This window comes from Antennarius striatus, chromosome 21 (genome assembly GCF_040054535.1).
Source record: "Antennarius striatus isolate MH-2024 chromosome 21, ASM4005453v1, whole genome shotgun sequence".
Lineage (NCBI taxonomy): Eukaryota > Metazoa > Chordata > Actinopteri > Lophiiformes > Antennariidae > Antennarius > Antennarius striatus.
The window spans coordinates 1,772,051-1,798,432 of record NC_090796.1 but is presented as its reverse complement, the minus strand read 5'-3'; the positions used below and the strand labels follow the sequence as shown (position 1 = coordinate 1,798,432).

Sequence of the window (26,382 nt, the reverse complement as noted above, 5' to 3'; positions counted from 1 at the left end):
TTTGTGTGTCATCCTGCTGACACACAAACATGACTTTTTTTGGCAGAGGTTCTAAGATTTATAATATGAAAAACTTTTCAAAGTAAAAGACAAACATTGTTGTGACGTAAAATATTTTATTATATGTAATGTAGTCTAGATCTCCTCTGTCCTTAAATTGACACAGAAGTGGTCACATTTTTCTCGACACACTGAAACACAATCAATAATTATTTTCTTTCTTTTCCAAAATATACTAACTCGTTAGGTCGTCTTCATAGGTCACTGAATCTTTGATACATATATAAGTAGAGAACAATCTATTAGCCAACCAGCTGTCGTCTGGTTTGTTTCACAGTGTTTTTCAAAAATAATACTGAAGTTTTTGATCCTCTCATTATTTTGTAAGCACAAAAATACAGTAACACGGAAGCAAAGCAACATTAACTATAACAGAAGAGCATAACTGCAAAACGTAAAAAGGATTTCAGCACCCATGTGACAACACCAAAGTGAATATGGCTGGAAGAACTGCTTCTGAAGTAGGTAAGGCTTCGTGATGAGGACTGAAGGAGGAAACATCTCCTTCATCTCCTCTGAACTGATGCTGACGCACTGGAAGAGAGGAGGACAAGAGTTGACGCCACGTTTACAGACATCAATGGTTCATAAATGCTGAGGCAAATGTAGTCACCAAGCTGGGAAACAACATCTGAATATTATGTTCATCTTTGGTGTCAGAGTAGGTCGTCCTCTTTGACATCATCCACGCTTCCTGAGATTGAGGCAGCTTCTGAGGTAGACAGACAAAAAACAACAGTTGCCAATGTATTCACCACCAAAGAAACATGCATGTTATAACATGCATTAAATTGTCAGACTTCCCCCTGTATAGGTGCGTTTCTCAAAAAGTCAGAAAGACAACATTCAAATTGTACTTAACCTCCTACTTGCATATATCAGAAAAAAAAGAAACCTTTCCAAGTAAAAATACCCCGAAGCCTCTTCAGTACGGTGGACAACTACACATTTTGATAAAAAATATCACCAAATTTTCTCTCTGCAGTCATCACATCAGCTCTGACGAGAGTAAAATTCCTCAGTGGTTCTGTTTGGACTTAGCATCCATTGTTTGTGTCTCCGACAGCAGTATTTCCTTCCCCATTTTTTTTTCATCAGCAGCTGACCTCAAGAAATTGGCCCGATATGAAGTGTAAGAAAAAACTGAGTTGTGACCTTACCAGTGACGGTTCTGTTGCTATGACACCAGAACAAGTGGAAGTGGAGGTGTTAGTAATGGACTGACATTACGCAGTTTGTCAGTAATAAACATTCGTTCACCGTCTTGAAGGTGAGATACTCGTGATCATCTCATCTTCAGCTGCTCACTGACAATTCATCGTGGTCAGTTCGCCTCAGCTGCATGTTTTTGGAGGTGGGAGGAAGTCGGAGAATCCTGGGGAGGACCCTCTCAGACACGGGGAGAACATACTGACTCCACAGAAAAGCCCCAGGTGGAATTGAACCAAGGACCTTCTTGGTGTGACGCAGCAGTGTTACCCACTAGTAAATGTATATGAATGGAATTCATATACCGTGAATACTGGACTATCGAGTGCACCTGAATATAAGCTGTACCTGTCTTTATCCACAGGTGTCAGGGTGTTGTAATGAGATGTTTACACAGAAGGATCTTTAAAAAATTTAATTACCTTTTTTTTTTTTCAAAACTGTAACACAGCAGCTCTTCCTGTTAGAGAAAAGCGCCTCCATCATTGTTTAAGCCTCAGGGTTCAAAGCTTGTGGAAAAAGTAGAGGCTTGTAGTCTGGAATTGACGGTAGCTACTTCCTGACTGGGCGCCTCTTGTGCACTGACCTGACAAGCTGATGCACGAGAGGCTGAGTTCAGACGACGCTCCGATCACGTCGTCCTACGGGAGAAAAAGAAACAACAAAAAATTCATTTACAGTGACATGTTTGGTAAAAACAGAAATGCAACTTTAACATTTCAACTGTTCTCTCTTTCATATTCAGTCAAGTCATTTTCATGAATATCTATCATTAAGTGAATTAAAGTTCTGAATTTCATCATATTCTCATCATTACAACTAAAATGTTGAAGGAAGAATTTTTTTATATGAAATATATTTGTTTTGATTTGATTGAAAATTATGGGGTTAAGAGTTCGACTGACAGTAACCTCTGTTTGGTCTGTGTTGCAGTGTTTAATCATTAAAATGTCATAAAGAAGTGAAAACTTAAACATTTCCCAGCTTTAAATGATGTCCTGGTTTGTATTGAGATTAGTCATCAGTGTTCAGGGATTCACCAGCATCCTCTGCATACTGCCCAGAAATTCACCGCCCGTCTTCTCCTTCACTGATTCCTGGACGCAGTCGGCGTGGCCCAGACGTACGAGTTCCGCACCGATATCCACTATCTAGGAGGAAAAAAATTCCAGCTGAGTGAGAAATAAGAGAGATAAGTTAGAAATAAAGAGCTCACCTTTCCGTCGGTGTTGTCGTAGAGCTTGACGCTGGGCCAGGAGGAGACGTCGGAGTGAGAGTAGCTGCAGAGTTTGGCCTGAAGGGGCCTCCAGGAGGCGCAGTGGGTCATCTGCTCAAAGTCGTCCAGGGCCGCCTCGGACCACACCTCCCCTGACCAACGAGACCGGACCAGTCCAGCAGGCAGAACGTGACTACAGTTATGTTTTCACCTACTAGCTGTTCCTCAGACCAGTACTTTACCTTTAGGTCTCACTCCGGCTAAGTTGCACTCGATGGCTTGGAACGGCAAACTGAGGAAGTCACTCCTGAAAAATTCATGCAGCAACAGCTGTTAATGTCACTGAAGACAGGCAGTAGTGTTCACACTGTAAATGTTTTCACATCATTTATGGGATGTCCCATCTCACCTCATACGACAAAGGCTGTCTCTGGGTAGCTCCCCGTTGTCTCCAAAGTCAACATAGTAAAGGTCCACCAGTCCAGAGCCCAGGACTCCCAGCACTCTGGCCCTGTTCCATGTGCCGTGGTCCTGGTACGGAGCAGCCACGATGTCCCCCACCACAATGGTTTCAACCTTCTGCTCCTGGAAATACAAAATCAGGACAAAATGGGTTCAACCCCAACTCCAACTATCAAAAGGGCAGAAGTTCTGAAGAGACTGAGAGCTCTCCTTTCAGAGGAATCATCAGGACTCAGAGCAAAGAGACCAGATGTTGTCATTACAGCGGGGGTGTCGTTGTAGAAGCGAGTCATCTCCTTCGTCAGTTTGTCCAGCTGTAGGGAACGAACCCCCAGGATCTGGATCCAGAAATGGTTTGGGTTCTCATACGCAGAAACATAAACCTCTAGATGTTCATCTGGCTGGAAGCTCAGGTCCGGACTTGAAACTGGACACCACATAGAGACATAGGAAACATTTGTGTGACATCACAACGCCCATGGACCAATCAGAGAGAAGACAGCTTGACAGAAGCTGAACTCACTTTCAAACTTAGAGATTTCAGAGCCTGTGTCTGAGGAGACGCTCTCCTCCTCCTTCATGTCGTTTTCGTCGTCCATCTTAACAAAAACCTGTTCTGGTTCTCCTCCGGTCTCATCAGCGTGCAGGAGAGGCCCGTTTTTTTCTCTCTGGCTGTAGGGGCCATTGTTATTCCAGCCCACGGGCGCTACGGTGTCGATACTGTCTGGCCTCTGAGACACTGCAGTATGGCCACGTTTCTCCCTCAGGGCAGACGACTGGGAGATCTTCGTCCTGACTATCATGTCCTCTTTGACTTTTTCTACTATCAGCTCCTGCAGAGATCACAAAGGTGGGCTTTCCTTCACTATAATATACAATAAGTCAAAAAAACATGCAATGTTACAGGATTGAGTCTGACGATAAGACGCGCCATTATCTTGAAATGGGAGGAAAGGGTTCAGGTTGAGAGAAAAAAAGGCTCCTGATAGAAAGGCGTGGTCATTCGCTGTATCAGCTGACCATTGATGAACCCTGCCCTCGCTGGCTGTACCGTGGGCTCTAAGCATGATGGGTAAATCGTTTCTCATTTAGAAACCAGAGGACCGACTCGGACTCACCTTGGCCTGCTGCACCTCCTGTCTGGTCCCGGTGATCGTCACGCTGCCCTGAGCTCCAGGACCGTGCTTCTTCTCTTTGGACAGACACACTTTGGCTCCTGTGGTTCTAGTGATCAGTTTGATGCTCTCTCCACCTCTACCTGCAACACAGCAGCACACCAAGAGGAGTAAGCCAAGAGAAACTGGTCTTGTGTCCACTCTGATGTGTAGCGCCAAACACTGGATGTATCCTCCTATACAGAAGAGCAACAATACAACCGCTGACAGCTGGGAAAGAACGTGTTTCTGATGAAACAGGTTGAATCTAGGAATGAATTGTACTTAAACTTTGGAAGCTACCTATTATACGTCCAAAGGCGGACTGAGGAACCTCCAAAGTGTCCGTCACTGGTTCACAGTCAGTGACCAGGTTCTCCAGAACACAACGGGCCAGAAGGACCTGCTCTTTGGAGCCCTGCAGCAGGAAGCAAACGCCCGTCTTACAGCCGGGCTCCACGGAGTCGGACGAAACCCTGACGTGAGCGCCAGACTTCTGGCTGACCTGAGAGACAAAGAGAAAGCAGGAGAGATTTCACTGGGTGTGCTGCACACCTTCAAGGCTCAGCGACACTTCTTTAAATGATAAAAAGTCACATCAGAAATGTTTTTGAGTAAAAATGCAGTCCTGGATTAGCTATTAATAAAAAATTCTTGATAGGACAGAGCTAAATAAAGTTCAAATGATGCCTGAGATGAATTGATTGATCTTTTTTCTCTATCAGGAAACTGATGCAGAAGAAATACATTAGTGAGCACGTCAATGCACTGGTATTTATAACATGTATTAGTTCAACTATTACTTCAGTAAAATGCATTAAATTGATAAAGCCGCTCTCACAGTTGTAGGTGATCAACTATGAAGTAACTACGTGAAAGGTCTCCAATGTAAGCTACTCCTCGTTGTGTTGTACTTACTGTGTGTTACAAGTCATTTCTTATTTAAGGACTTGAGCGGATGAAAAGTTCTTATCTGGATCCGACCGACTCACCGTGTCCAAAAACGTGGCCTGGTATCTGGAAATGTTCCTGTAAACTTCTACCGGTAGGGTCATCTTGGACGTCTCGAGGTCGGGCTGCTCCGCTGTTAATGGAACAGATAATTTTTTTTAAAAAAGTCATCATGTGCAACAAGTAAATTCACGCTGGTTAATGTTAATGATTATTGGCAATCATGTGACCCCATATGTCACTGTGTTATGTGCTCTCTAAGTGCTTCCTGGTTGTTACCAACTACCCACGGACTGTTTGCCGACTCACCGCTGTTGGCGCCGCGTACGTGGCGATAGATGATGTATCCCACCGTGGCCCCCACTGAGAGCCCTGCAGCCAGGGCCACCATTTTGCCTGAGCTCAGGGAGGTCGCATGACCCCCCTTGACTGCGTCCATGACACGCTGCACACCCGGCAGGATGCTCCACCTGCACAGAAACAAGACATGAACCTCCACCTACTTACAACCTAGCTGCTCCATGATGTTGCTCCGAGTTCCTCCGTGTTCAGGCCCGTTCGGGAAATGTCTCCACGCCCTTCTGTTTCTGAAAAACGTCAAACTGACCTCTCCGCTCTCAGGATGCAGGAGCTGCTGTGATGCACGACCAGCTGGGGGAGCAACAGCAGTCATGCATAAGCCAGGCTGACCTCAAAATGCATCAGGTGTTCTGAAACACATCACTTCCATACACTCAGCGTGTTCACGTGACCCGACTAAAGCCGCCACGAGTCACCCGACACCTGAGGAGAGGCGATAAACACGATGCTAACGCTGCTCACAAGCTGCTGACGAAGCCTCAGCCTCAGCCGTCCTCCACAACGAAACGTCTTTCCGAATGCACTTCAGTTCAAACGTCACAAGTGATGTTTCTGTTGTTGGTGATGTAGATGACGTGCAAAAAATGCATCCGTGTACACATGCCTGCCTTTGTGGGAACACATGTTCCCATTAGAGCTCCATACAGGTCACTGTAATCATGAATGTGAACGGTCAAGATGACCTAAATCTGAATTTACTGCTTCTTGTTTTGTCACGGTCACACAAAAAAAACCTACAAATTCAGCCGTTATCACCGCATTACGTTCACATTTTAGGAGCTTCACAGAAAAACAGAACTGCTGCATTCTGCTGGACAACTGAAGGAGACAAGGACTTAGTAAAGAATAAAAAGATCAACTGAATACAACAAGGAAATGACCTCAGATTGACATCTCCAGGTTCTCAACAGAATTAACGCCACAGTTTTTACACCTGTAGCCTCAAAGCCTTTTGACTCAGGAGCACACAGCCTCCAAGTGAAAGGTGTGTGTCTGTCCTTGTCTAATAGTGTTCATCCATCTGACAGATTTAAGCTGAAGCTTCCAGTCTTAGTCTTAGGCTAATGTTAGTTAGTCAGCTAGTGTTCACCGACATTAAACTGACTGAAAATCCTGCCGTGTGAGACGCCCCACCAGGTTTTAATGTTCTGGGGCCTTTAGGTTTGACTGTAGAGAAGCGACACCTGGGGGGGTCCTGGGGGTGTAACTGATGAAACGCTGTTCCAAAGTCCGCTACCGAGAGCCTGAATTAACAGATGTCAGTGAGGATTTCAGGGTGAATATGACGTCTTCTCAGGCAACCCTGGGCTTCTCAAGACTCTTAGTAGGTCACGAGAGCTTTACAGCTGTTTTAGGTCGTGAGTTGTTTAAAATGTTCCAATTTTCTTCATTTGTTTTCGAGAACAATGTCTTTCTGTGAAGCTTCACAAATGCTTTGTCAGTAAAGTCAGTTTTAGGGCACATTTGTCATTAAATGAACAGCCTGACAGTAAAAACTGGTTAAAAATCATTTGTGATGCAAAGGGCAGCAGCGAGCAGCTGAGCCTCACCTCAGATTGGACCAATCCAATCAATACTTCAGTGAAAAAAGACCAACGTTGGAGCTTAAAGAACTGCTTCAAAGATCCCAGCAGAAAAAATCCACTCTCAAACTGAGTGCTTCACTCCCAATGATTTATAACCAGTTTTTAATGTCAGGCTGCTAATTTATTGCCAAATATGCCACTCTGTTTAGCTCATAGAACTGACCGTTACAAATGGTGCAACACAAGGTTCCAATAGTGACTCAATTATTAATGTCAAATGCATTTAAATTATAGTGAACTGTAAGTGTTCTTTTCTCCTTAGAGACTTCATCCAGCATCCTCAAAGAACCCAAAGAAGCTGCAAAGCTGCAAGACCCCACATCCACAACCACCGCAGGAGAGTTCTTTCGATGTAGCCTTTTACATTCCAGATTACATCACAAAACCAACAGCCTGCACAAACGTGCACAAGCAGCCACATAAACATAATATAGTCCCCTAAACTCTTTGGTTCACACACAGCGCTATGCTTTTTCAATGCACCAGGCCAAACTGCAGCTGCTGTCACACTGAAATCCACATCTGGACGAGATCCAGACATTCCACTCATCACTGAACGCTTGCATTCTTTGGAGCGTCTTTCAGTGTCACACTGCTTACAACTGTCATGCCTCTGATACATGAACAAAATGCACTGGAGACACGTCAGTACTGAAGAGCCCTGGGAGCACACAGCACTGCCGTGTAGATGTGTGTCTCACTGGGAGATGGGGGCTCTGGGCCTGTGGTGGAGGAACACGTGGTTCTTGGACACTCCGACATCCATCTCGGATGAATCGTGACAATAACACGTAAACCTCCTCCGGTCTGGGCTCCACGTTTGGTTTTTATCTGAGTTCAAGATGACTGACAGACAGGTGGAAGAGGAAGAGAGTCAGCATCTCCAATCGCCACATGACGACAACTGATCGGGACCTGACTTAGTGGAGAACATTTGATGAGAAACCAACAGAGAATTATATAACACGGTTCTTCAAACGTGGTGACAGAGGATGGACAGATGGATGGATGGTTCTTTTCTGAGGTAGGATGACGCAAACAGCAAAGCACTGGAAGAAAACGTGACCGATCACTGCCTTGAGTTGTAAAGAACAAGATCCAGGTCAGAAACAATCGAAGCGATGTTTCTTTCTGAAACATGAGAGGTGTGAAGAAGCATGACTTGAGATTTTCTGAAGTGTCAAACATTATTTCTGCCTCCAACAGAAGAGAGCAACAAAGATTATTCAATAAAATTCTACAAATACATCAAGTGGTCCTTTGATAACCTTAAATCATTGTTTTGATTTAAGGTTATCGAACCCTTTAAATGGGTTTTCTTACCAATCGATTATTGTAATAACACAATAAACGCACTAACACATGTTGGGCTGTTCGGATGTCACAACTGAGTTTAGCTCCATGTCTCTCAAGGACGCGTCTTATTGGATGACATAACGTCTAGATACGCGTCACAGCGGGTTCCGTTATGTTAACGACGTAATGTCGAGGGTTAGTATGAACCTACATATGATCAAAACACACGCATTACCATTAATAACCTGTCACAACCACGGCTAAAGCAATTTCACCGCTGAGCTAGCCAAGCTAGTACAGTACTAGCTAGGTAAGCGACTTTACGCATGCAAACAAGTCATACTTTTATAACGACACTCTTACAAACGCTAATAACACGTCTTTAGTTTGTTAACAATGTCTAATGTACCCAGAGTCAACAGTAAATGAACGCTATAATGAATGACATTACAGACTGACCCCTCTCCGGTTTGAATTGACTCCGTCACGTCAGCGCTGAACGTCAAGTCAGCGGAAATAGCTTTTCCTCACCGGAAACAGTTTTATACTGGACTGATCCCCGAAGGGAAATTAGTGGCATAATAGTGTTAAAACAAGCGTGCATAAGGTAATGTCTGTGTCTTTATAGTGTGATAATGCCGTGTATCAATTACAGAATTATAGCAATTCCACTTTAAACAAATTTCATGAACTTTTATCTACCAGAAGCAGGGTCACGACTACTTTTATTTTGAAAGGTCAACCGGAAATGATTCTCCATTCTACTTACCTTGACACGTGCGTCAGGACAAGTCGTGACAGCCACGAGGAGCGTCTGCTGAAAAACAACAAACTGATAAACACTAACAGAGACATCTGAAGCCCCACTGAGTAAATATACAACATTTTGTGAATGAATATTTCTACAACTCAACCACAATAATTGTTTTGCAGATTTTCTACATGGAAACCTTTGGAACTGAATTACACGTGCCCTATAGCATCTAAAAACTATAGGATTTATGAAGATAACAAATTTAAAAACAATAGATTATATTTTTTTAAAAATATAATGTCACCAGTTATGTCTTAACACTGCAGAACCCTGAAAAGATTTAATTTATGTCGACCTAAGATGTGTTTAAACAAGGTTTCATTAATTTCATTCTCCTCCTGTTCAATATTGTATTGGATATTTGTGTGCAAAAAGATTTATCACAACAATCACATAAATAAAAGAGCATATTTATTAACTTATACACAGATTTGTCAAAAGTCCTAAACATAGATGCTTTAAAAAATACAAAATATACATTTAAGTGTCTTGTGAACTATTACATCATAGTTCCTCACTCCTACCCATCATACAAATAAACTGGCAGAGGCGTCATCTCCTAGCACGTGTGATAAGATTATCAAATGCGTAGCATCAACTGCTAATTGTACCAGAGGCCATGTTTTAGTTAGTTTGTGTTGAGAAGAAAACAGTAGAACCATTAACATGTACAACAATCAAGACAAAGCATTCACTGGTTCTTATTCATGCAGCATAATCCATAAGGTTGTCAAGATATAAAGCAGTACAGTATAAAACAGGGCCAAATTGGAACAAGTCTTCAAAAATTTGTCTTGCATTGTCTTAAAAACATCTTTCAGTAGTTTCATGCTGATTATTTTATCCATTCACAAAGAGATAACAAGTATTTAAGTGCCATAAAACCAGAGAAGGCATTTCCCCCCTCTTCACTTGTGCCTCTTCGTGTGCATCCCCACTTTAAACATGAACCCAACAGCATTTATAGAACGAAAACTGGCAGAAAGGAGCACAGGTTTAAACAAGCCAGGATTTTAAAATTACATGGTCTTGGGTCCAGAAACCCCCACCACAAAAAATCCTTTAAAATAAAACAAACTGAATTTTCATATTTTAACTTTATATGATATTGAAATGTTACTGGTTAAACTTTGGGAGAAAAAGCAACAAATTTGGTTTTAAAGCAACATTATAAATACATTTTACCTTAAAAAAATGATTATAAATTATTTGATGGAATACCTGACCACAGGGTCTCCTCCCAGTTGGCGTCTTAGAATGATGGCGTTGGCAGAGGAGGGAATGCTGGGTAAAAGTATCGCAATGGTCACCATAATGGGGTCAGTCAAGCAACCAATGATATTGAGCTGAATTGTAGTCCTCAAGAGACAAACACAACTAGATGACATTTAAAGGAGGAAGCTCAGAGGAGAAGCTTGAGCCACGAGGCAAAATTCAGAGAACTAGATTTTTTTTTTCGCTGAACCAGCAAGTATTATCAGCTGACTTGCAAAAAAATGTTGCATAATGTTGTTTTAAAACCTTCTCCTTGCTGCTAGAAATATAATTATGTAAGAATTATTTTTCTGTTTAGTTACTTTTGGCTGAAAAAAAAAAATTCAATTTGAACATACCGAGAAAGGAATCAGTTTGTAAAATAAACCTGCAAATTCCCAAACTATTTACAGACACCACGACCTCAGCCGGTCGAATGGTTCCTACAGTCATGAAGCAAACCCTTTGTCACCATGAGTAAGCGAGGATCAAGTCTAAATCTCACACATACACACAAACACACACACCAATTGAACCAATCTGTGTGTTCCTTTAAGCGTGTTTGTTTACAACAGCACTAGATTGTAAAGCCAAGAGCCTCAATAACGCTGCTTGTTTTCAGTAAAACATAAAATCTGGGCTAAAATCTAATTTGGAAATTTAAAAAAATAACATATATTATATATATACATATATATATTATATAAATGTATATTATATATATATTATATATATATATATATTTAGTCTGGAAACTTTTCTGAAAATGTAATTGGGAGAGTAATTATTTAAGGCTCAGATTGTCCCTTCCACCTCTTGGCAGTTCATTCCACAGAACAGGCAGACAGATGGAGGAAGGCCACTGAATGACATAAAGCACCTTTCAAAGAACTCTGGTATGTCAGCAACGCCAGAAAAACATCATCCGCTGCTCGGGGGGGGGGGGGGGGGGGTTTGGTTGATGTACAGCCAGCTGTGTGGGTTCAAGCCTACAGACCAACACACACGCGATGTGTGTGTACACGGTGTACGCCCAAATGTAGATATGAGTGAACTAGTTTGATTCCATCTCTAATCATTAGAATTAAATAGCTGTCAAATACAGTTAGATAACAGGGGGGTCTGACCAGCTGAGCGATGAGCCGAGGCTCCGTGAGCAGCTCACTAGTTTTTAGAGGTAGTGTTCCATCCTAGTCCTTCAGCAGATAAACATCATGAACATCAGCGCGTATGGAGCCCAAGTATTCAATACCAAACACGTTAAAAAAAAAAGTATGTCATGTAAAATACATAAATAAAACAGAACTTCAGTAAAGCGTTCAACTCCCATCCCTGCTGAGCTAGTTAGCAAGATAGGTGATCGACTCGGTGCTGAGCAGCAGGGATGATGGAGCTAACAGGTAATAATAAGTAATAGATATAATAATAAATAATGTCCGAATCTGTTAGCGGTTGTTAAAAGAAGTGAAGGGTAAAAGGGAAAAGGTGATGAAATAAATCAATACACACACCGGAATTTTTTCACAAATTATTGTTCATCTTAAAATCTAATTTCAAATTGATCCTTTTATAAAATATTTAAATATTTAATGTTGAATACTTAGGGCTCCATAGAACACTGGCGTCTCATTGGGAAACAATAAAATTAACTTCCAGTGGCAAAGAAGCAGCTAAACTTTTCCCGGCGCACCTCTTCATGAAACATTCCTCATGCTTTTAAAACTAAAACCAGACAATCAATATGATTAGTTGCCTATTTTGGACTTATTAATTTGAAAACAATGATTACGATTTTTTTCTTTCCCTGCCCTTAAAGCCAATAAAATATTGTCTATTTGAAGAAAATTAAAACAGGGGCTTTAAAATTGCATGACAAAGCTTCCACTGTGACATTTGGTTGCAATCTGCTCCATCTGGGTGCTGCTGGTCGTCCTGGTACTCCCTGGTTCCCAGTGCCGACAGACTGGTTCCCAGTGCAACACAGACATCCTCAGATGTTAGAAAGGAGAATTCATTCCCAGCTTCGTCTCAAACTGCAGCTTCTGCCTCTTCTGGTAGCGAACCCTCACCCTGAAGAAACAGCAGACATCAAAACAGCTGTCTAAATTACTTCTTGTTTCAAGTTTTCCAACATATTTCTGTATAAAATGGGAGAAATTCTAAACTCATCTGATTACTAAATAATCCCCCGTAATCCACACACTGGTTCCAGCTGCTTTTGTTGCAACATAAATCTATTTCTGCCAAATGTTGCTCAACAATCTCCTTAAATTCCTCCTCATTGGCTCAATCCCCATACGCTCCCTTAGCCCCACCCCTCCTGCTCCTGTGTGGGGTAGTGTGTCCCGTTTGTCTAAGGGATTGAGGGCCGGGGGCCATCAAGTCCTCCGGATGGCAGGAGGTTGTAGTGAATGCTTTGTGAACAGAAGCAGCACAGCACACACGAATGATGCTGCTTTCAGGTGCATAAATATTATATCTTTGTAAATAATGTAAAAGTGTTAAGGATTTGTAGGAATATGAGAGTAAAGTGGCTGCTGTACATTTAAATGAATATAACACGCACTTCAGAAAAGTCACTTTTCTACCTATTAACAGTTTTAGATAATAAACAGGTCTTTATTTCATGCAGTTATTCATTCTTTGGTTAAATCCTGTACATGAGGTTAGATCTGTCAGTAACTTGATAATGGCAGAAGCAGCAGGCGTCTATAGAACTATAATAATGTCTTATTTTCTAGTGACGCCTGAAAAAACCAGGGTTTTCATACCGGATTTCGTGTAGCTTCACCACTTCGTTGATCACCACCACCAGCAGCGGGGACAGAGAGACCAGCAGCCAGGCCAGCAAGGGGATGTCACCCAGGTTAAAGGTCAGGGAGCTGCCACGGTAACGCCACAGCTGGTAATCCACCGTGGCCTGAACAACCTGGCTGAACAGCCTGGAGGAGAAAACAGTGATGGCTGCTGGGAAGGAAGCTAAAAAGAACTGACAGGGGCTGTAATGTCAGTGCTGCAATCTGAAAGCACAGATTGGTTGTAAACCGGTGCCCATTTTTAACAAAGAGGGGGTCACTCACACCACAGGAACAGTGAGACACCACCAAGTGTTGCTGAAGGGACTCTTCCTCCACAGAGGCTGAGAGCGGTGGACGTAGCTGAGGGAGATCACCACTGAAAAACCAGATCGGGAACGACAAACAGAAGATAAAGATTCATACAAGATCTGAAGCCTCCCGTTACGCTTCCCAGTGTGTGTGTGTGTGTGTGTGTGTGTGTGTGTGTGTGTGTGTGTGTGTGAGAGCGATTTCCAACCTGTGTGTAAGGCAAGGAATCCTGCCATGACCTTCTGGGTCAGCAGCAGGCTGTCTGACAGCTCCCCAAACCACTGGGGGGCTCCGTCTGAGGAGCTGCAGTCACACAGGAAAACACACGATCAGAAAAGTGCCAGCTGTGTTTCCAAAGCGTTTGCTGGTGAAAACACACTTTGTTCTCAGCATCAACATCCTCCCACAACGGACAGAGAGAGCTGTGACGTGACAGATGACCCAGTGGATGCCGACGGCTCGTGGCCTACCTGGCTGTGAGGATGTGGAGGCAGGGCGCGGTGGCGTTGTCAGCTACGGTGGCGTTGTTGCTTCTGAGGCAGACCTCATGCAGCGTGAACCCGAAAGCCAAAAGGTAGGTGCAGACCGTCAGGCCGAACTTTAACAGGAAGCAGCCGAGGAAGTAGTTCTGGGTCTGGTGAGGGAAGACAAATAAAACCATCTTGGGTTGGTTTCGAGCACTGTGGTAACATTTCTTGTTGTCTTATGCTTTAACATTATTTATCCACCAACATGCAGAGTTTTAGGGGCTCCACCTCCTAAAACAGGGGTGTCAAAATCATTTTCACCAAGGGCCACATCGGCATAACGGCTGTAATCAAAGGGCCAGATGTAACTAATGAATGTAACTAAACGTAACTCAATGTGATGTAAAATAAATGTAACTAATCCTTTATGGTAAATAACTCTGAATATATGACTTATTCAAGTTCCAAACATTACAGCTGAACAGAAAAAAAAAGTTTGCTTGTTTCTCTGTTATATTTGTCAGGTTATCAAACCCACAGGACTCCATCAAAAAAGGATCAAACTATCCACTGAATGAAAAAAAAAAAGATTAAACACAAGTTAGGACATTTATTTAACACCATTTTTGACTAATTTATTAACTTCCTTTTTGTTTGTCCCGTTAGGGGTCACCACAGCACGTCATCCTTTCTCCATTTTGAGATGACTGCTCTTATTTCTTTTTATGCTGGATGTCACGTCTATTTCTATTCATTTGGTTTGGATGAACAGAAAAGCTCGTGTGGCACAGCTTTGACTAATAATAGTCAGGAACAAGAATGAAGAGATTCTAAATTGTTGAGTTTAGAAAAAAAACAAACATTTGCTGACATTTTGCTGACTCATGGCAGGAGGAGCACAGGTGTTACTCAGCATAATAATGAGGGCTGCTTCTCCATCTGTAACACCTGTGCTGTCTGCTGGGAAAACACCACAGAACGGCAACACGAACCACATGAGGAAAAAAGGATGACATGTGAGAAAATGATGTGTTCTGTTGTAACTGAAGAAAAAAAACCTCAACATTAATTAATAATAAAGTTGTAAAAACGCATTTAGAACTCTGGGGTCTAATTAACACTTCAATTATTTCACAGTGAAATGATGCTAATGCTACCCGTCTGTCAACCTACTGGTTAACCGGGATAAAAAACTGTACTTCAGTAATGATTTGATGTCAAATGTGAGAAATAAGAAGAACTTCCTCCTGAATTTGTTCATGATGTTTCCACATTTCTGATGTCAAACATTCACAGCTGGAATGTAGTTAGCCTCATCACCACATCAACAAGACTCCACTTATTGGAAAAAAAATATTAATTTGTACAGTAAAGAAAGAAAATACTGCATCAAACAAAGAACTCTAAAGAAAGAGGTGAATACATGCAAAATTGTACATGGAGATATCTTCAGCAAAGTGGACAACAACAACAACAACAAAAAATAGAGCTAATCATTAAAATACAGATCATCAGGACTGATGATGATGATGATGAAGATGATGACCATCCTACCTTCCTTGGTATTGAATCCAGGTTCTTTCCTGTAGCGACGGTCATGACTGAACTGTCTGGTGGTTTCCCCAAAAGTGAAACACTGTCAACACATCACCGTCAGAAAACATTAGAGTGGCATTCTGCCCAACACAGGGCAACATCACAGTGTTTAAGTGTGTGTGTGTGTGTGTGTGTGCACGCACCTCAGCAGAGGGCAGCTGAAGCAGGACAGCCAGAGGATGTCAGTGGTGTTCAAGGGAGGGGGCAGCTGAGCGAGACAGGCTAAGAACTGCAGACAAACACCACAGAACTTCATGTATCCAGCTGATATCAAGTGTTCTCTGGAATCACACTCAGGACACGACTACAGTGTGTGTGTGTGTGTGTGTGTGTGTGTGTGTGTGTGTGTGTGTGGGCCTCTCACCTGGATGATGACCAGACTGAGCTGACACTGCAGCAGGAAAAGGAAGCACTTGCGGATGCCGTAAGTCGTGTGTCGTGCCTGAGGAGGAGGATTCATTCAGAGGTGTGACCCCCCCAACTGACTGACTTCCTGAGAGTGTGTGTTGGTGTGTCTAACCTGCTCTATGAGCTTCACGATGCTGACGCTCTCTCCTTGGTGGAAGGTGACGGAGCAGCCCAGACTGTTGAGCTGTCCAGACAACCTCAGAGGAGACAGACCCTCAGCGTCTCCGCTGAACCCCCCTCCTGTGGCGTAGCCAAACGTCTCCCACGAACACTGAGACGGGTACAGAGGGTCCAGAGCGATGCTGCGGAAGGAGGAGCTCGTGATTTTCTTACAAGGTAGCAATCAATCCCTCAATTGATCAATCAGTCCTTCAAAACCTCTCGTCTGACCTTTCCTCTACGGAAGTCTTAACTGTCTTTGTCTCGGATTTCACACGTGTCACGACTGAGAGTCTGAAGCCTCCTCCAAGTGTTCACCATGATACAAAGGAATTCTTCACCATTGCTCGGTACATTTACGGCAGCAGCTGACGGTGTCACGTGCAAATCACTATTTAAAGCCACCAGTCACTGGTTTTAAAGGATAAAACGCATCATCCAGGTCAAAAGCCAATCAACGCCTAATGGATGAAATGGAGACGTTTGGGAAACCACAAAGGGAACTCCAACAGAGGGCCTTACTGCAGCAATAATATTAATGTCATAAATTAATATTACTTTTGTATAATCATAATATTGCTGTAGACTTCTCTCTGTTGTTTTTGAATTCCAGGTAAACACAGGTTGACAGATCACGGATCTCACTGATCTGAACAAAAGACGTCTTCAGATGGGATCACGTGCTAACTCTTTAGCCTTAGCGGCTACAGTGATGCTTTCAGGATGTGACTAACATCCAACGGAAAATCACTCGAGTCACTTCACTTTTGCTTTCATTTGTTGTTGTTTTTTTGTACGCTTGAAAAGAAAACCTGAAGTTGTTCAGGAGAACGCTGTACAACCGTTTCACTGTCATCTCCAGCAATGGTTTGGGGACCATGAAGATGAGCCCCTCCATTAGCAAGTGTTGAATAAATCATGACTGAACGATCATTATTCATGCATCCCATTAATGGGTTTGATGGAAGCCTGAACCATTAAAACCAAACCTATTTGCTAGGATAGATACAATTACAGATTACAGATCGATACGACACGATCGGGAGTTTTCATTTGCAAAGTTTCCAAAACTGTGTTTATTTAAATATGACTGAAAATCAACTATTAGTCTGTACTCAGGTTTGCATACCTGACATCACTCTGTAGAAACAGGCGGCTGTTACGGAAATTGGCAGCACTTCCCAGACAGCATGTAACCTCCCTGTTCTCCTGCATGATCTTCATCATTTCACACATGGCTGTGAATGAAAAGACACACAAAGAGCACGTCTAAAGCAAAGAAACTGTTTTATAAACCAGTAATGATTGTCTCTTGACAATATGAAAGCATAGGTATTCCAGAATTCCATGTAAAAAGAAGGACACATGAGGAAGACTCACTGTCAGGGGTGCAGTCAGTGAAGAGTGGCACCAAAAGAGGCACGTTATCAATGTTCTTCAGGTGGGGTCGGACCTGGTGGATACCACGAGGTAGCTTGGCCTGAAACAGAGCAGGGACACACAAACAACAAAACTTCAACAACACGATCTCAAACCCTCTACATGAAAACGGTTACACAGACTAAGGCAGAAAACAAAAGCTACGAGTCAAGAGGAAGGAGGAACCAGATGCTGCCACGTCCTCCTTCACTTCACTGGTACTGATGAAGGTGTTACCCTGTTGCAGTCCTCCAGAAAGCTGGGCACGTCGCTGTCTGTAGGCTGGAAGCTGGCCAGGTCGGAGTGGGCCTCCTCCTCCGGCAGCAGAGGACCCTCGGCTTCATCCCGGGAATCTGTGTGACACATGAACAGAACCGTCTAAAGAGGAAGATCTGCCTACGAGAAGCGTGAACAGACCTTCACAGGCTTCATTCTAAAACTGAACGTTCATCTGACACCAGTCAAAGGTCATTCAACGTTGGAGACGATGTGTTTTCTTTCTTTTGGCTGTTAATCTTGTTAGCTCTCTTCTTCCTGCGCTACAAGAATCCCAGCCAACATCAGCCCAGAGCCAAGGGGGGGGTGGTTACCTTGGTTCACGTCCTCGTGCAGAGAGCCCTGACCGGGGCTGGACGGACCTCCATCACAGGGACTGTCCCCATTTGGAGTCAACGAGATGTGACAGTTCCAGCCTGTTTCTAAACCCATCTTCTCTGCAAACACCTGCAGAGACAAACACAAACCACACGAGTGGTGGCGATTTATTTTATATGTGAATGTTAAATTTAGAAAAATACTCTTTGTCAATGTTCTTCATGAGAACACAGCTCATTTATTTTTGATCCTTGATGGAGCGTAGCACAACTTTGTGGACTTTTATTAATCTTTTCAAATAATATAAATCTTGTTGGTAGAGCTCTGATCCATGATGTCAGTGGTCCCAACTAATAAAAACCCGTGATGAAGTGAAGCCGTGCATCTTGAAGCGTGAACAAACGCGAGACAACTATTATTATATTTAGGAAAAAAACTTTTTTTATGCTGGTCATATCGTTTTTATTTTGTTGTGAAAATATTGTCTGACGTTAAACCGAAACCGTGGCGCAAAAAACTTAAAAGAGCGCTGCATTATATAACAACTTGAAGAGTTTTTCACAGTAACTGTTGCTAAGCAACTAGGCATGGCACCAATGTTGAACGCAAAATAACACAACAGTGACGTAAAAAGTATGTCAGCAACCCTAGGTATAAATAATCACGTTGGTTTGAAGGTATTTTAAAATGCGAGCGGTTTGAAGTGAGCGTTGGTGGGTTTGTTACCACAGAGCATCAGACCAGATCATTTCAGCCAACACAACCAACTTTATTACCATCATAATGTTTTCATGTCTCCGTGGGCTCACCTTACTGCGAAGCTCATCCTCCATGGAGAAGTAAACGAAGCGGATACAAGCGGTGACCAGAGCGTCGATGAGCCGCACCGTGTCCAGCCTCGCCTGGTACTGGGACGACACCATGCCCATGAAGATCTGCCCGCTGAGGGCCTGAACACAGTCCTCCCGCTCCACACCCTCACCTATACCCTCTGCAGACGTCACGGGAAGACAAAAGAAAAAGAGAAATCGTTCATTTCTATACTTCACTATCTTTTCGATCCCCGTCTGATCCTAGAGGTCATACCGTCCGAGCTCCAGCTGTTCCTACAGGAGTTCTGTTTGATGGGGGTCGTAGAGGGCAGCTCCAGTCCGTAGAAGAGGCAGGGGCCGGGGGCCAGCTCCACACACTTCCCATTCAGTTGCTTGGACATCGACACCTGCATGGGCTTGTAGGCAAATGCTGAGCAGTACCCTGACAGACACGCCCGCTGGTAGAAATCTAGGACCTTCTTTCTGTAACAACAGGAAAGACAAATTAGAAAAAAAGGGTGTCAATGTTTGCACTAAAGTGAAAAAGGAAAGAGATCCTGAACCTGTCTGAGCCTGAGAGAGGATAGATATCTGTTCCATCCCAGAAGTCAGTGCAGGCCTCCAGGATGAGGTCGGCTGAGCCGTGTGACAGCATCTGGACGTTATCTGAAACCAGTCAGGACAGTCAGTGGTGACAACATGACAACACAACTCAACTCTCTTCTGATTCTGCTGGTTTAAAGGGACAAAAAGGACAAGAAGGTATATCAGGTGGTGTGGACTCACTGGAGGAAGAGTCTCGTACGAACAGGGAGATGAGGTGAGAGATGGGGGGCTGGCGTTTGGTGAAGCACTGAAGGCGGCGGGAGGCGAACTCCTTGGTCTTCTCTCCAGATGGCAGCTGGTACAGAGCCAGGTGGTTCTCCTGTTTGAACAGCTCCCTGGCACCAGGAGTGAAGCCTGATCCACACCGAGAGAGAACAGGAGACGCTTGAGAGATTTCAGACACAGACAACGGACGGAGGGATTTACGGATTATTTGATGGGAAAACAGGGGACTTGTATCTGCCTCTGAGCACCCACGACTTATCAAAATCCATCCAAGAAGCAAACAAACAAATCCACACACAGTCACAGGTGAAAACAACTTCCTTGGCAGAGGTAAATGTTAACTTTAAATCACAAAGACAAGCTGCGATAGAAATGACAATGGTTGAGTGACCCCAGTGCTATCGACACGTGTCCTTTAATCCGGTTTGAACCGGTTCAAACCAAAACCAGAAACTTTTGGTATTTTGCCAGGAACGAAAACAAAACGAAAATAATTGTAACTGGTTATACCGCTTTATTTTTGTTCTTGAATAAAATATCTGACCTCATGTTTCCCTTCCTGTCAGTCACTCGATGAGAGAAGTTGAGGCATATCACTGACAGTCAAGGAAACGGAAGTCTCCTAATCTGGATTATATTCATAACACGTAAACACTGCAGTCTGTCAATCTGAAAAAAATGTTTGATTTAGACATGAACTCAGTGGCTGCCAGTCCTTTTTAGTGCAGTTTGTCCCCGTACTGCCAGCGCTTTGTTGTTCTGTTTACTGTGGGGACAGATCTACAGTATGCCAATTTAAAAGTCCTAAAGCTACCTTAATATTTATATTTACAAGGAGCGTTATTACTATATTTTTTTCTTGCAACTGGTTCAGGAACATCAATTCATGAGTGGAACGTAAAACAGGAAACGTTATAATTCCGTTTCGGTTCGAAGTCCTGCCTTTAATACAACATTCATTATTGAGCTGCTCTTGAACTTTAACTAAGCTTTTAAATAAGTTAATGTGAGGTGTTTGGAGGGCTCGGCTGGAATAAAGGTGGATCTGATCCCATCTAATGATGACTCTCGAAGCGGCCAGACATCCTTCATCGCTCACCGATGAGCCTGGACAGCTCACAGAGCCCCCAGGGGACGTAGACGGGCAGCACGGTGCCGTGGCTCTCCTGCAGAGCCAGGTTGGACAGGTGGTCCGAGAAGCGGCAGAGCTGCTGGGTGACGCCGGCGTTGCAGAGGTTCAGCATGATGTTGAGGCCCAGCGGCTTCAGGGAGGGCAGGTGGCACTGCCAGGACAGGTCGTCGAACTGGATGCTGGCCGGGTTCTGCTGGTCCTGTGAGAGACTCAGCATCTCCAAGTGGTAGTCGCAGACGAAGTCGTCAGCCTCGCCCTCCGGGCAACCCAGCGCAAAGTCCTGAACACGGAGAAACAATCATGTAAAAATCAATATTTGCACTTATTGAAACGATTTTTGCCGCCTTGAGAGGGTCCGGATCTGGTCTGCACCTCTTCCCCTCCCTCGGTGTCGTGGCTGAAGCTCACGTTGGATCCGGAGTGGTGTTTGGTGCGAGTCTGCGCAGGCTGGCAGGAACGCAGGTGCCGCGGATCGGACGAGCGGACGGTGTCACGCGACGTCTCGCTGGGCTCGGGCCCCCCCTCCACGGCCTGGATGGACGACTCTGCCTGAAGGTAGAGCAGAGCCTCCCCCTCCTGGGTCTGAGCAGCAGATACAACAGGACCTGATTCAACACTGCCTCACAGGCTGATTCCTGAATAGAAACACAAAGGAACCTCGTCTCGGTCGTCTTCTGCCTCCATCCTGCAGTACGAGTTGACGGACAGGTCGTCTTCCAGGTCGTCCTGGCTGCTGTGAGGCGGCTCCACTCGTCCGCTGAAGAACAGAACCGTCTCTGGACTGGGGTTGGGCCACGACAGAATGCCCTGCTTGTCCACACAGCACAGCACCTGCGTGCACACAAAATACACTCACAGCTCACACACAAAATACACTCACAGCTCACACAAAATACACTCACAGCTCACACAAAATACACTCACAGCTCACACAAAATACACTCACAGCTCACACACAAAATACACTCACAGCTCACACAAAATACACTCACAGCTCACACAAAATACACTCACAGCTCACACACAAATACAGTCACACCTCGAGACACCAGTTTAAACAAACATCTAACATTTAAAATAACTAAAATCATTTTCATCCAATCCAGCCTCGTAAAAAAGACCCAACCCCCCTAAAAAAACATGTTATCAACCAATAGACATTCAGACTTTACCTGTGAATAACTGATTATATACATATGTTATGTAACAACGAGAAAGTCACAAGAACACACAAGCTACGTCTTTACTCCACCAATGACAATGAGATCCGGTCTCACTGATGTATCCATCCGCCAACTAGCGGTGATGTCCTGAAGCACAACTCGTATCTCGGATTTTTGTTCATACGAAATATCTCAAAAATATTTCAAATAACTTCTAGGTTCTACTGTTGTAACTGTTTGGTTTCAAATTTCAGGCCTGCACCAGTTAGAATATCCAAATCACTGAGCAACTCCTACATTAAGACTGAACAGGAAGTGTAATAATGGTTTACTGCAGCCGTGTGTGTGTGTGTGTGTGTGTGTGGGTGTATGAGATGAACCCCAGGGCATATGGCTGTTGTTTCCATGGTTTTCCATCGTGAACACAGTGTTGCTGGAAACAGTACCCCCCCTCCCGTGGTACTCACAGTGACGGATCCCAGAGTGTGTAGGAGGCTGGAGGTGTAGCAGAGTGTCTGAGACTCCCCCCTCAGGATGCCAACCAGGTGTCTCCACACACAACGCAGCATCTCCTGCATGTAAGAGCACACACACACACACACACACACACACACACACGCACACACACACACACACAGAGGAATGAGAGAACTATCTTCTAACACATCATAAAGGGTGAGTGTGTGTTTAAACACACACAAATGACTCAGATGAAAAACGAGTCCCATCACAACCGGAGCGTCTTGACAGCTGAACAGCGAACAAAATGAATCTGATATTAAAAGGGAGGATTTTAAAGCCAGTGTTCAGTGACAATGAGGAAACAAAGTGACTTAGCAGCTTGTGAATGAGATCGAAACACAAAAACACTTCAGCTACGGAGTCAGAGGAGCGCCACAAAAAGAATCATTTTCATTCATTCGTTTCTTTATTTACCTTTAAACGATTTCCCCTCGGGAATTATTAAAGGATTCTGATTCTGATTTATGTACAGAAGTATTTTAATTTATTGTAAACAACTCACTTTATTTTCCCCTCTCATTTCTGTCTATGTTGCCTTTCCTTGAATTGTTTTATTCATTATTTATTCTTTCAGCCGTATCTCTGTCATATTTAAAGATCTTATGTGTCTCTTCTCACTAACTAAATTCATTACAGTTCTTTTCTAATTTTTCTCTTTTATGGCACTCCTACGACTTCAGATCTAATCAGCTGTGACAGTGGGGGTGCAGACAAAGAAAGAGAAAAGCGTCTACACTAGGAAGCCTGTGGCACGAGGCAAGACGGCGAAGCTGAGAGCAAGTTACAGCGTTTGGAACGCTCCACATCCAAACTCACGCAGATTGAGAGTCTTTGTGACGGAACCCGTGACGACCGACAATAATCCCAGCTACCTGTCTTTAAACTCTTTATCAAAATACGTTTTCATCTCGGGGGCAGAGGAATGATAACCCTGCTGGGATGTAACAAAGCTGTAAAGATGATTCATTTAAAAAAAGAAATGTGAACGTTGGATGATGAAACAACATCTGGAGCCACAAGGAGAGACACTGATTGGTGTTTATTTACTCCTAATCCCTAAAAAGGAGTCAGCTCCGGCGAATTTATGTGTCTCTGATTCGACAAACACATACGAATAAAGACGAACACTCACGTCAAACACTGCTTTTTCTAAACTCTAAATTCTCCTCCATCCCTCATGCTCTCATAGGAGACTAAATTATTGATAAAAATCTAAGAATCGAACTTGAAATAACTCGCCCTTCAGCGATAAGTAACAAACTGTCCAATCAGGATCAAGCAAGGAATCAGTTCACATTTAATCCGGTTCAAGCCAAACGATTCACACACCAGCATCGTAAAGCACATCGTCATCAGCCAATGGACATTCCCTCCCCATCTTCCGAGAACAATGTCCATTTATTGCTGTAACCATGTTTCAAATATTTTCACTCTCATTCAACGGGTAAAGACCCTCCGTGCTGAAGACCACAGGGCAACACTGGAGCTGATTCCCGCCGGCGGGGCAGATAGACAAGCAGAGGTGGATAAAGAAAGGCACCGATTCAAAGATCATTTCTGCCATGGTTTTAACACCTGGTGGGTTCCATGTAAAAATTTCCAATCTTAGCAGCAATGGAGGAAGACGATGATTGAGTTTGGTGAGAATCGGTCACAGGTTGTGGGAACAGATTCTGATTCCATGGGGTGCGAAAATGATATGGAAAAGACAGATCTGGAGGGGTTTCAGTGTGAACTTACATCCAGAGGAGCTCGGTCATGACGTGTTGACTGATAATCCACAGGTGAAGAACGGCCAATAACCAAAGAGTGAAAGGAGAGAACATGAAGCGCCGTGCAGGATTAAAAAAAACAACTAACAGACTAAACGATACCAGAACACAGAAAAAAAGCAACAACAGTCAGGGAACACATGGAAAACCAGAGGGGGGGTTCTGATGGGAAGGTGCTCATAAAGATTTCCAAGTGTGAGAGGATGGAGAGTGACAGTGGGGGGGTGGGGGGGCGAGAAGCCAGAGCTGTGCACAAGGGTTCCAGCAGAGGGTAGAGGTGCAAAGGGCCAGGACAGCGAGCAAGAGAAGACAGGCGGGTTCTGGTGGAGTCGGGGAGCCAAGCGAGTGGAGGAGGGGTGGGGGGTGTTGGGTGGTGGTGGGGGGGGCGAGGCAGAGGGACGTTATACCTGGAAGGAAACCACTTCGGTGTAGCTGCTTAGAGTGTCCTCAGAGAACTTAGCAAGCTGGAGCAAAAGAAGAGTCTAGTTAAAACACAGGGAGACCCTAAATGTGTCTCCTCTGTGTGTGTGTGTGTGTGTGTGTGTGTGTGTGTGTGTGTGTGTGTGTGTGTGTGTGTGTGTGTGTGTGTGTGTGTGTGTGTTGTACATGTCTGTAATATCTAAAATAGAACACAATCCTTACAAATCCCCCTGTCATTTCTGCTACATCACAACATCAGAACAACATGTGCTTGTTTGTTTGTTTGTTTGTTTGTTTGTTTGTGTTTTTGTCTCCCTCACCAGGCCAGCTGGGGAAGCGCGGCTGAACTCGGCGAGGACCCGGGCCTCTCCGAAGGCGTTCAGCAACACCCACATGACAGGGAAGAGCAGAGGCAGGATGGGAAGAACGCCCATCAGCTGCAGAGTAGTTTGGACAGGATTAACTACCGACTTTTGAATTTCAAAAGAACGTTAAAACCACAGCGTCTTCACACACACTGCTCCAAAGCAGACAAAGTAATAAGATACATGCTCCAGTCTTTGGTACCCACACTCTTATATCATGAATAATCATACCTGAAGCTGAAAGAAATTGTAGCATAGCGGGGTGAGGCTGGGCGCGCCACAAAAATAGCGCGTCGTGTTCACGAGCAGGAAGGCGAGCTACAGACAGAACACACACAGACAGGTTAGTGAGGGGGGGGGACAGGTCGCTTTACACCTGGCTCGTTCCAAAAAGAGACAAATTGATGACAAAATACTCAGATCTTCTTTCTGCTCACCAGCACCACAGGACAGACGAGCTTTGTGATCACCGACTGCACTGTAAACCTCTCGTTATCCAGCACCGTGATTGGTCGAGCCAAGGCCAGATCCAAACAGCTCCTGCAAGAGACAATAGAACACAAGTTTTATCTGTTTCTTTAAAGCATCTCCTAATTTGGTAACAACATTTCTCCACCTGTGTCGATTCTTCCAGTGGCAGGATCAGTACAGGTAGTCCTCAAGATATGAACATTCGAGTTACGAACATTTATAGATACAAACAACCACACGCTGCAACATCCGACCACTGTAGTTCTCCTTTCTGCCACAACTCCCCTCTGAGGAGTGTGACATTAACACCCAATAGATTAAAATTCAGATCATGTTTAAACGTTTGCTGTGATATCAGTTCTTCTTCTTTCCTGTTGGCATCATCTGCAGCGTTTCCTCTTTCATCTCTGTGAACTGAGCAGGAAACGAACCCACAATGCATTTTTTTTTTAATTATTGACGGGGTTGTCTCCCTGTAGGAGCTACAGGTGTGTCTGACTTTTGATGACCAGGAAGTGACATCAGCGCATCATTTATGTCAGTGTGGTAGAACACCTCAGTGGATTAAAGCTGAGTTTACACCCCCCAGGAGAAAATACATTCAGCAGAGGTCAAGATGTCAAAGTTACATTACGTTACTACAGTATTTTATTTATTATGTGTTGTTTTTATGTCTTGTAGTTGTTTCTGGTCATTCTTAGGGTGTAGTACTTTAGTATTTAGAGTAGTAAGGACATTTAAATGACCTCAAATGGTGATTATAGATTGAGATTTAATAAATG

At 43.9% G+C, this 26,382-nt stretch overlaps 2 protein-coding genes across 11 annotated transcripts in view; both read right to left on the bottom strand.

Moving 5' to 3' along the window:
* Positions 1–107: 107 nt before the first annotated feature.
* Positions 108–8,817, bottom strand: tdrkh (tudor and KH domain containing). 2 transcript variants are annotated; one of them, XM_068304903.1, is made up of 14 exons: positions 8,754–8,817; positions 5,362–5,522; positions 5,094–5,185; positions 4,405–4,606; positions 4,066–4,205; positions 3,471–3,780; positions 3,211–3,374; positions 2,895–3,070; positions 2,728–2,792; positions 2,486–2,637; positions 2,310–2,420; positions 1,856–1,910; positions 674–772; positions 108–594 (listed from the first exon to the last, which is right to left on the bottom strand). In XM_068304903.1, exons 2-13 carry the CDS (start codon positions 5,489–5,491, stop codon positions 717–719), a joined length of 1,653 nt encoding a protein of 550 aa, XP_068161004.1. In that variant the 5' UTR covers positions 5,492–5,522; positions 8,754–8,817; the 3' UTR covers positions 108–594; positions 674–716. The 2 variants fall into 2 exon arrangements, with proteins under 2 accessions (XP_068161004.1, XP_068161003.1); XM_068304902.1 differs by lacking the exon at positions 8,754–8,817 and adding an exon at positions 7,700–8,730.
* A 275-nt stretch (positions 8,818–9,092) lies between these two features.
* tmem94 (transmembrane protein 94) overlaps positions 9,093–26,382 on the bottom strand; it is a 28,488-nt gene continuing 11,198 nt past the window's right edge. For 2 of the 9 annotated variants that reach the window (XM_068304895.1, XM_068304894.1), the window contains 26 exons: positions 25,567–25,669; positions 25,361–25,447; positions 25,085–25,201; positions 24,752–24,808; positions 24,313–24,342; positions 22,518–22,622; positions 21,545–21,718; positions 21,260–21,469; positions 20,855–21,167; positions 19,711–19,884; positions 19,488–19,590; positions 19,199–19,407; positions 18,922–19,103; positions 18,109–18,241; positions 17,756–17,871; positions 17,480–17,579; positions 17,229–17,337; positions 16,053–16,242; positions 15,897–15,974; positions 15,676–15,761; positions 15,491–15,572; positions 13,940–14,103; positions 13,678–13,772; positions 13,443–13,536; positions 13,134–13,304; positions 9,503–12,432 (listed from right to left, as the gene is read on the bottom strand). In XM_068304895.1, coding sequence (XP_068160996.1) covers positions 12,360–12,432; positions 13,134–13,304; positions 13,443–13,536; positions 13,678–13,772; positions 13,940–14,103; positions 15,491–15,572; positions 15,676–15,761; positions 15,897–15,974; positions 16,053–16,242; positions 17,229–17,337; positions 17,480–17,579; positions 17,756–17,871; positions 18,109–18,241; positions 18,922–19,103; positions 19,199–19,407; positions 19,488–19,590; positions 19,711–19,884; positions 20,855–21,167; positions 21,260–21,469; positions 21,545–21,718; positions 22,518–22,622; positions 24,313–24,342; positions 24,752–24,808; positions 25,085–25,201; positions 25,361–25,447; positions 25,567–25,669 — 3,355 coding nt within the window. In that variant the 3' untranslated portion in view covers positions 9,503–12,359. Of the gene's footprint in view, positions 9,109–9,502; positions 12,433–13,133; positions 13,537–13,677; positions 13,773–13,939; positions 14,104–15,490; positions 15,573–15,675; positions 15,762–15,896; positions 15,975–16,052; positions 16,243–17,228; positions 17,338–17,479; positions 17,580–17,755; positions 17,872–18,108; positions 18,242–18,921; positions 19,104–19,198; positions 19,408–19,487; positions 19,591–19,710; positions 19,885–20,854; positions 21,168–21,259; positions 21,470–21,544; positions 21,719–22,517; positions 22,623–24,312; positions 24,343–24,751; positions 24,809–25,084; positions 25,202–25,360; positions 25,448–25,566; positions 25,670–26,382 lie in introns of those variants that run through there. The other 7 variants (XM_068304900.1, XM_068304898.1, XR_011034016.1 and 4 more) reach the window with 6 other exon arrangements.